The following is a 10,212-nucleotide window of genomic DNA, read 5'->3' as shown; positions in this document are numbered from 1 at the left end:
TAAAGCTATATTCTAACCAAAAAATGTACATAAATACTTGCAAGATAATATTACTCAAACTCACAATTAAACTATCCCAATACTTATTAAGTACACCCTCCGACCCATTCTCTGTTAAGATGCTTCTGTTTGGAGAGTCAAATAATTTTTTCTTTGACTAAAATTTTAAAAATATTTTAAATATTTTGAATCATTAGCTATGTTGACACATAGTACTTTTTGTGTAACTTTCAAATATGTAAATTTTATTTTAGATTTTGAAGAATCTATACCCAAATTCATAGTTAAACTTAACTGTTTTGACTGCCTTCACATATATTGGGATACATGGATGCTAATTATCCAATGCTTTTGATTGTTAATACTTCCCATTAAGTAGGGGGGTTGTAGTATTTGGTTTGTACAATTTTAGTTGTGTATGGTTTCTTTTTATTGATTTGCAGGTTTTAGTAGTTTGTTGGTTTTTAATTCAAATATGAGTTCAAGTAATTTGGTTGTAGCTCTGTGTCATTGCCTTAAAGGTTATCCCTTACAGCTTCAATCTGAAATCTCTACCATTCTATGCATATATTTCTTGTGTACAACCATAGAACATAACAATCTTATTGGATTGAAAGTTTCTGCAAAATTAATGACTTTTGACGTTGTTAACAGATAGATAACTGATATTACTAGAATGAAATAGAGATGTTAGTAAGAAAACTAAACAGTTAATGAGTAACAATGAAACTAACTAAAAAAATTTCTGTTTAAATTCAAGACTTTGGTTTGGAATATGGGGGTGCGTTGCCCGATGAATGAGTCTAGCATGGCGACGAACTCATGGGGTTTAAGGGTTTTCCTGAAATTGATAACAAGATTTGGCGCCGGAAAAACAATTCTCATCTGGGTGACACGACAATCGATGAGGTTGGAAGTTATAATGAGATTATATATAACTCAAAGGTAAATATGCTAAGATAGTGTACTGAAATTTGGTTTAAAGAATGGTCAAAATTTTACCTAACCTATTCAGTATGTTTTACTTTTACTCTTCATCTATCTTTTGGTCCCTCAAAACCCAACCTATTATTCTCTAGCCTAAAATTATCCCTCTTCTAATGGAAAAATCTGTGAATCTCTACATAATTTCGTGACACCATATAATTGGTTCATGTGTAACTCTTAACCCTGTACTACCAGCCCTACCAAATAGACTCGATGCTAAATTTTTTGTACCAGTTGTTCTCAGAGTATAAGTAGTCACACCTTTCTGGTTGTTTGAAAAAAATCAAACAAACCCAAATCATAACAATGAGCATGTGCTGGTTCATTACAACTTTAGCCATTGCTACTTTCTTTTCCCCCACTGCTTATGCTTATGATAGCAACCCTCTACAGGACATATGTATTGCAGTTAACGACTCTAAGGCTTCAGGTAAATCATCCTTCTATAATACTTATTTGTATATATGTTGTAGTATAATTCTGTCTTCTGTTATCTCTTTACTATTATTATCTGAATACTATGCTTAGCTTCATTTTACTTCACCTATGCAGTTTTCGTGAATGGAAAGATTTGCAAAGACCCAAAGCTTGTAAAAGTAGATGATTTCTTTGCTTCAGGTCTTAATGTTAGTGGAATTGTAGTGCCCGGCTTTGGTATTGCTGTAAATTTTGTGGATGTAAACAACATGCCTGGACTTAACACACTTGATATTTCTATTTCTCGTGCCGACTTGGAACCATAACGTCTTTTTCCACTTCACACGCACCCTCAAGCTACTGAGCTGATAACTATCTTGGAAGGTACTGTCTATGTAGGCTTTTTTGTCCCCGGTGCTGCAAACTTCTTTAAAAATCGTCTCTTCTCCAAAATCTTGAATCCTGGAGATGTATTTGTGTTCCCGAAAGGTCTTATTCACTTCCAGTATAATGTGGGACACAAAAAAGCTACTGTGCTTGTCTTTTTCAACGGTCAAAATCCTGGACTTATCACGATTCCTGGTTCAATCCTTACTTCAGAACCGACTGTTCCGGACGACGTTCTTGCCAAAGGCTTCCAACTTACTAAGACTCAGATTTCAGAAGTTCGAAAGAAATTCTCTTAGGCTATATATGTCATTAAGAATATGAGTCCGTGTTTTCTGAAAGTTGTTTGCAGCGTGCTAGCTGTTCACCAGTGTCTTATGAAAGCGTTGGAATAATACTTTATAACTCCTAAATCAAGTGGCAATCTATGTAACTATAATCTACTTTGCAATATAATGAATAGGCACTATGTTCGCATGCACCTGTGTAATCTGAGAATGGAATTGACATGTTTAATAGCTATATATTTTCTAGACTAAATCAAGTGAAGCACAGGTGTTAAGAGTCACTTAAAAATGTCATTCACTTGGAGCCAAATTGGTATCCCTCTTTATATGTTTGAGTCAGGGTGCATTAATTAAAATTAAGCAGAATTTCTTGCATCTGAATTTTATCATCAAGAGACCATTTCAGAGTTGAAACGACTACTCCCTTCGTTGGGTCTGTCTCCTCAGTGTCTTTTTTCTTTCATTTTCTAATTATTAACTCAGTCTTTTCATGTAGCCTCCTTTATAGCTCATAAATGATTCTTCTTTCATTATTAGATGGTGTATGCCCGTGCGCCTATGCCGAATTGTTAGAGAATCTTGAAAGTTCTATTAGTTTTTTTTTTTTTTTTTTTTTAATCAGGTAAGACATCGCTTATTAAAAAAGGTACTTATAGAATGCATAAAAATGTACTCCTACAATTCCTTAAAAAATAAACAATGCTTCAAGTCTTCTAATACCCTTTCTTTACATCAGAAACAAAAATTTTGCAAGCACAGTTTTTAACGTGGGATTTTGGAGCCTCCGATCTTCAAAACACTTTTCCAGCCAGATAGTTCGTATGATGCACAAAGGAATGGTCTTCTATACCTTCTTCCTCCTCTTGCCTATCATTTGACCCTGCCAACTCTCCAATAGACTTAAAACATTACTAAGCATTACCCATTTCATCCCATATATATTAAGGAAAAGATCCTAGATCTGTCTAGTATGTTTGCCGAGATGAAATAGATGATCAACATATTCCTGATTTTCTTGAGGAACAACACCTGTTGCATAAGGCATAACCTCTTTTTTGTAGCATATCTTGAGTAAGACATTTGTTCCAAGAAGAATGAAGATACAATATGAAGCATATTATGTTAATATCTAGCTTGACAGCTCTTTTTTTCTTTTTTTAGGGTAATCCTATTAAAGAACTAAAAAAGCATGAAATTACCTTTCCAATGTTGCATCTCTTTAGTACAACAATGTTCGAGAAATGTGTGTGCACAATTCGGGCTAAGGCCATCTAGTTGTTATATATATATATATATATGTAATTTTTTATTTTTATTTTTTTTTGTTTGTTTGTTTCGTTTTTCTAATGCTTGTTGGAAGTAGAAACAGTTATACCTAATGCTTCAAGTCCTAAAACTGTGACAGATACTATAAAAATTCTCATGTCAAGTTGCATGTTGAACAAAGTTTTCTTTCTTGCTATTTGCTTCACATTGAAATTATCCTTTTCGTTGTCAACAAGAAAATGTTTAACCAAATTGAAATTCGCACAAACCACTAGAGTATATATAACATTAAACCATTCCAACTATTACAACCTGTATTTTCGTTTTAGTCAATCACCTGCAGGCACCAATGCGCTCCTGGTTGATTTTATGGGACCAGGTGTGTCTTTTAATCATGGTGATCTTTGCGAGAACCCAGTAACACTGCCGATCCTACTTGTGACCGTTGCATCACTGTTGATAGAAGATATTGGAGATAGTTTGTACTTATAGGAAGAATTAATCTCAGAGTACACATCAGTATTGATAGGTCTTAACCTCGATGAGCTCAGTGATCTTGCTTTTGCTCTTGCTGATTCAGTTGCTGCCGTATAGGTTGGAACTTGGAATCGAAGGGGAGGTCATGAAAGTATTGTCATCCCGCTTGACTTCTGCCTTCTGTGGTGAAATGATGTTCTTAGAACATATATTGGAGAAACCAATTCTTGGTCTTTATGGTATTGTTTTAGAAAAGGCCTTGATTTTAATTTCCTCTCTCTCGAAGTCCTCTTTTTTTCTTGCTGAGAAAAGCAAGTTCACTTTTTTAAGCTCATCTCGCTTAGCCAGCTGAGCATCTACCCATTAACCAATATCACCTTCTTCCGTTTACTTCTGACTCTGTGGACCTTTGCAAGTGAGAATACCCCTTTGAAATAATTCTTAGTGTGTGTGATGAATGCCCATTACGTAGGGGGTTTTAGTATTGGTTTGTTATTTTATCTGTGTATGGCTTTTTTTTGATTTGCTGGTTTTAGTACAAGTTTGCTGTTTTTAATTCAAGTTTGACTTCAGTAATTGGTTATAGCTTTGTGTCATTGTCTTAAAGGTTATCTGTTACATCTTCAATCTAAAATTTGTACCATTCTATGCATATATCTACGGTACACCCATACAAGATAACGATCTTATTGGGCATTAACGTTTCTGCAAAATTTAATAACTTTTGATATTGTTAACAAATAGATAACTGATATTAGTAGAACCAAATAGAGATATTAGTTAGAAAACTAAACAACTCATGAGTAACAATGAAACTAGCTAAATAATTTTGTGTTCAAATTTAAGACTTTGGACTTTGTAATATGAGGGCGCTGTTGCCTGAGGAATGAGTCTAGCACTTTGCGCTAGAGCATGACAATGAAGTTATGGGGTTTAATGGTTTTGCCGAAATCGATGATGAGATATGGCGGAGAAACGATTCTTATCTGGGTGACACGATGATTGATGAGGTGGAAAGTTATAATGAGATTATATATAACTCAAAGGTAAATATGCTAGGATAGTGCTAAGTGCTCAACGTTGGTTTATTCTCTGGAGAATGGTCAAAATTGTACCTAACCTATTCAATATATTTTAGTTTTACGCTTGGTCTATCTATTGGTCCCTCAAAACCCAACCTATTATTTTCTACCTAAAATTACCCATCTCCCTAACGGAATCTCTACGTAATTTCGTGACACCATATGATTGGTTCATGTGGAACTCTTAACCCTACACTAGCCCTACCAATAGGCTCGATGTAAAAAATTTCAGTACCTATTGGATTTCTCTTATATTTCAACTAGATGAGATTATAAGTCATACTTCTGGTTGTTTGAAGAAAATCATAACAAACCCAAAGCAAACAAAACTTGCTATAACAATGAGCATGTGCTGGTTCATGACAACTTTAGCCATTACTGCTTTCCTTTCTTTCCCTGCTTATGCTAATGATCCCAACCCTCTACAGCACATATGAGTTGCAGTTAATGACTCTGCGGCCCCTTCAGGTAAATCATCCTTTTAGATTATATGTTTGGGATTGACGCATAGTTTTTGTTTGCTGTGTAATTTGTCATTGTTACCCGCAAGGGTGGCTCAGTTGGTTGGGGCTTTCATAATGGAGGTCTCAGGTTCGAAACCCCCTGCCTATGACAAGACTTAGGACAAGGGATTTGTCTTCTGGGTCGAGCTCATCGCACGGACTTGCCTAGTGCGGGTTATCTCTCCGGGTGTTTTGCAAGTTATTACACAGGAGCTGGATTTACCCTGTGCGCACCCGAAGGGTAGCGGCTGTGGGCTCCCATGTCATCAAAAAAAAAAAAAAAAAATTGTCACTGTTAGCTCTTATTAGCTGAATAATAAGCTTAGCTCCATTTTATTTCACTTGTGCAATTTTCGTAAATGGAAAGATTTGCAAAGACCCAAAGCTTGCAAGAGCAGATGATTTCTTTTTTTCAGGTCTTAATGTTAGTGGAAGTGCAGCGCCTTGGTTTTGTTTTGCTGTAAAGACTGTGGATGTAAACAACATGCCTAGACTTAACACTCTTGGTATTTCTATTTTTTGTGGTGACATTGAACCATAATGTCTTTTTCCACTTCACACGCACTCTCGAGCTTCTCTGCTGATAACTATCCTGAAGGGTACTTTCAACGTAGGATTTTTTGCCTCTGATGCTTCAAACTTCTTTAAGAGTCATCTCTTCTCCAAAATCTTGAATCCTGGTGATGTGTTTGTGTTCCCACAAGGTCTTATTCACTTCCTGTATAATGTGGGACACAAAAAAGCTACTTCTCTCGCTTCTTCAACAGTCAAAATCCTAGATTTGTCACGATTCCTAGTTCAGTCCTTGCTTCATATCCACCTATTCTGGACGACATTCTTGCTAAAGGCTTCCAGCTTAATAAAACAGAGTTCGCAGAACTTCGAAAGAAATTCTCTTAGGCTATATGTCATTAAGAATACGATTCTGTGATTCTATCAGAGCGTGCTGCTCACCAGTGCTTATGAAAGCGTTGGAATAATACTTTTCTTTAATAATTACTGTTTGTTATATTTTTCCAGTATTCATGGAAGCTGACGTTTTCGCCCTAATTTTGTTTCCTTTCCGTCTTGCTGTTATTTGTTGAAAAGTGAAATTAAGTTAATGAACTTTGGCTATATGTTATATCGAAGAAATAGAGAAATGAATTCAGGGCTACAACACAGTTGAACGTAAACTCAAAATGTCAAAATAGGCAGCCGTAAAATTTCTTGTAGAAACATTTGCTTCCTGTTTAGTGTTCCTCTACATATGGTTAAGTATGGATTCATCAACGTAGTCGATCAACACTTCCAATGAACAATATTTGTTACACTATAACTATATGTGCATCGCTCTTCTGCATGTAAATACCTTGGCAGAAATGGTTAATGCTACTAATTTATCTAGAAGTACAAAATAATACACAATACAATGCAATGTGGATAATTTGAAAATTAATCTAAAGTGTGCAGCTGTCTCAGTAAATGCTGATACACTTCGTCTGGTTCTTCTATTGCGCATTGGAAGTAGAAGCAGTTATACGTAACTCTTCTTGTCCTAAAACTATGACAGATACTATAACAAGTCCCATCTCTAGTTTCATGTTGATCAACGTTTTCTTTCTTGCTATTCACTGAGCATTGAAATGATCCTGTTCGTTGTAACGAGAAAATATTCAACCCAAAGTCAATCTCACAAACTATTAGAGTAGATATAATATTATTAAACCATTCCAACTATTACAATCTATATTCTCATTTAGTCAATCACCTGCAGGCACCAATGCGATCCCAATTTGCAAACGCCCCATCTGAACCAAAGGTGAGGTCCTTAATGCTCCTGGTTGATTTTATGGGACCAACTGGTGTGCCTTTTAAGCATGGTGATCTTTGTGACAACCCAGTAACACTGCCAATCCTACTTGTGACCGTGGCATCGCTGTTGATAGAAGATATGGGAGATAGTTTGTACTTATAGGGAGAATTAATCTCAGAGTACACATCAGTATTGATCGGTCTTAGCCTTGGTGAGCTCAGTGATCTTGCTTTTGCTCTTGCAGATTCAGTGGCTGCCATGTAGGTTGGAATAGAAGGAGAACCCATGAAAGTACTGTCATCCCCACTCGACTTCTGCCTTCTGTGGTGAAATGATCTCCTTGGAACGTATATTGGAGAAACCAATTCTTGGTCTGTATGGTATTGTTTTAGAAAAGGCCTTGATTTAATTTCTTTTCTCTCGAATTCCTCTTTGTTTCTTGCTGAGAAAAGCGTGTCCACATTTTTAAGGTCGTCTCTTTTAGCCAGCTGAGCATCTACCCATTGTTCTAACCAGTATTGCCTTCTTCCATTTACTTCCGACTCTGTTGACCTCTGCAAGTGAGAATACCCCTTGTCAAATAATTCAAAGGCTGTGATGAATATGATCCGGATTTAAGAATTTGATAAGATACTTACTCGATGGCTTAACCAGTATTCTCTTATACGTTCTCTCTTGATCGCAGCTTCCCTTTTGCTTGAGAACATCTTATTTTCTTCTTCCCTAGATAAATATCGATTGTCCCACCTTTTCTGGCTGTTTAGATCAATCTGCAGAATTAGAAGATTCAACTTAGTTGGAATAGTTATTATACCTTAAGTGGTAGATGCTTATCTTGTGGAAACTACTCTCATCATCATAAGAATTTTCCATCTAGCTTATATATGATTTTTGCAACAAAGCAACTTTAATCGAATAAAAGGAATTGCCTATGACGAACTATACTTTTTGGTTCTACATTGGATCAAACACAAGCATGATCTATTACCATATTCTTTTTCTTACCTTTATATCTTTCTCTCCAAGATCCAGCAATGTATTTTGTTGACAATGTACTGTGGTTTTCACCTGGTCACATCTCTTTGCACAGACTTCTGATTGAATGTTTACAATTGACTGCAAGGATTTAAGGGTAGCAATAGCCTGACGTCGTACTGCCCTACCGCGAACAATAGCTTGAAGCCTAACTAGCCCCTTTAGTGCTCTCAAAGCTTTTCTTGCCTGAAATTGAACTCATCAGTGAAAAGAACGTTCGCTTGTAATATGCAGAGATACAGAAGATTTAGAAGAAAAACATACAAGATAACCGCGAAAAGCCGTCTGAAGTTTGATGGCAGCAAAATTTTCAATCTCGCTCTCATAGATGTAGAAGTACTGTGTTTCTTGGTCACGAAGAGTCAATCTTGACGGTACAATAGTTTCATTTTTAGGATCATGGATAGACTCAGGGCCTTCTTTTAAGGAAGCCATTTCAGTTTCAACCTCTGGAGTTTTAGCATCTGCATTAGTTTCAGCAATTCTTTCAACATCAACATTTATATCATGCTTGCTCTGCTTCTCTTCTGCTTTGTGGTGTCTCCTTTCCCTTGGTGGTGACAACGCCGAGGACGCCACCAATCTTCTAATCTTCAGCCTTGTAAACACCCATCTCTTCCTCTTTTCCTGTAATACAATAGTTGTGCAAAGTCAATCAACGTTGGATACACAAGTTCAACACTGATAAACGATCACTACCGGCAGAGAACTCTATAACAACATTTCATTATAACAACCATGTTTTCTGTGGAACCGATCGTTTATGTTATGTTATATTATATGTTTTTTATAACAACATTGTGTTATAACAGCCACAAAATATCGAAACAAACAACACTATTATACATAGGTTTGATTGTATGACTATTGTGTTCTTGAACATGTATCTTCAACGTACTCAAAACCTTGATCTAAACCATATAGTAAAGATTAAATCTTGAATTCCCCCCTCCCAATGTTCCTTGGTTTGTTGATTTGCCCTCAACATGCCCGTGTGAGACGGGGAGGACATTGTTACGGGTTCTGCTAGAAATTGATTCTATCAATTTTAATGACATAGGTAAACTCATTTACCTTCTCTAATCTTGATTCTGACTCTGAAACAAAAAACTTCTTCAGCAAGTTGAACCAGCTCTTCTTCTTTGCCATGAGTTATAATTACCTCATGTGAAACTCATAAAGCTCACTGAATTTTGGGGTAGCACAGGGGAAGAGAGAATGACACTTGTGTGAAGCAAGAAAATCTTTTTGGGAGTAATTTAAACATAAAGAATACAAAAAGGGAAGTTTCAATACGTTGTCTTGTTAGAATAGAAGATCTATCGGTAACAGAACCCTTGGGATTTGAAGCATATTTTCAGGGGAGTTTGCTAAGATTAGTAAGTAGTTCACACAAAAGAGATATCCTAGATTTCCTCATTCATTTCTAAAAATAACCAAAATCTTCTGAAGTAAGCAACTCTACTGAACTAGAAATCTAGCCTTAAAAGCCCCACCAAGGAAAAAATAATAATAAATAAATAAATAAATGAAGCCCTCTTCATGAATGACTCTGATGGAAACAGTGGAAATACGAGACATTAGAATAGGTGTATACTTTTCTTTATTCAATAATAATTCACATTTCTTTTTTCATTTTCTTTATGATGAGTTTCTCCTGTGTCAACATGAGCGCATTTCACCGAGGAATGTGGTGTGATGAATCGGATTCTTCAATTTTAAAATTTTGAGGTCTTAGATTAAAGTATTGAAAATGAAAATATGTTTTGGTAAGGGACGCTTCTTTTAATGAATCTACACAGAGATGAGCCAGAATCTCGATTTTATGGGTTCTAGATTTTAGAATGACGACTTCAAGTGATAATAACTAGGTTATAAATTTAGTATTTATACTTATTTAATGAATTTTTTAACAAAAATACATTGTTGAGAAAAAACTATAGGTTCAGGAAAATCCGTTTTGGGATTCTAACTTC

At 35.8% G+C, this 10,212-nt stretch overlaps 1 protein-coding gene and 2 pseudogenes across 1 annotated transcript; 2 read left to right on the top strand and 1 right to left on the bottom strand.

Annotated features, from left to right (window-relative positions):
* Positions 1-723: 723 nt before the first annotated feature.
* LOC132063232 (germin-like protein subfamily 1 member 17) lies at positions 724-4,316 on the top strand (annotated as a pseudogene).
* Positions 4,317-4,747: 431 nt separating this feature from the next.
* Positions 4,748-6,612, top strand: LOC132061891 (germin-like protein subfamily 1 member 14; annotated as a pseudogene).
* A 213-nt stretch (positions 6,613-6,825) lies between these two features.
* Positions 6,826-9,959, bottom strand: LOC132063231 (protein IQ-DOMAIN 11). Its single transcript, XM_059455691.1, has 6 exons — positions 9,311-9,959; positions 8,501-8,863; positions 8,207-8,422; positions 7,840-7,971; positions 7,157-7,755; positions 6,826-7,037 (listed from the first exon to the last, which is right to left on the bottom strand). The coding sequence occupies exons 1-6, from the start codon at positions 9,383-9,385 to the stop codon at positions 7,013-7,015; spliced, it is 1,410 nt and encodes a 469-aa protein (XP_059311674.1). The 5' UTR covers positions 9,386-9,959; the 3' UTR covers positions 6,826-7,012.
* Positions 9,960-10,212: the final 253 nt, after the last annotated feature.

This window comes from Lycium ferocissimum, chromosome 7 (assembly GCF_029784015.1).
Source record: "Lycium ferocissimum isolate CSIRO_LF1 chromosome 7, AGI_CSIRO_Lferr_CH_V1, whole genome shotgun sequence".
NCBI classification, from domain to species: domain Eukaryota; kingdom Viridiplantae; phylum Streptophyta; class Magnoliopsida; order Solanales; family Solanaceae; genus Lycium; species Lycium ferocissimum.
Note: the sequence above shows the minus strand (reverse complement) of the source record. Positions and strands in the feature narration are given on the sequence as shown.

Bases quoted from the DNA above. Each gene is read 5' to 3' on its own strand.
- LOC132063231 (XM_059455691.1), bottom strand. From the start codon at position 9,385: ATGGCAAAGAAGAAGAGCTGGTTCAACTTGCTGAAGAAGTTTTTTGTT. The intron at 8,864-9,310 runs GTAAATGAGTTT...ATTGTATTACAG, and splicing joins CAGAATCAAGATTAGAGAAG to GAAAAGAGGAAGAGATGGGT. The intron at 7,972-8,206 runs GTAAGAAAAAGA...CTAATTCTGCAG, and splicing joins TTGGAGAGAAAGATATAAAG to ATTGATCTAAACAGCCAGAA.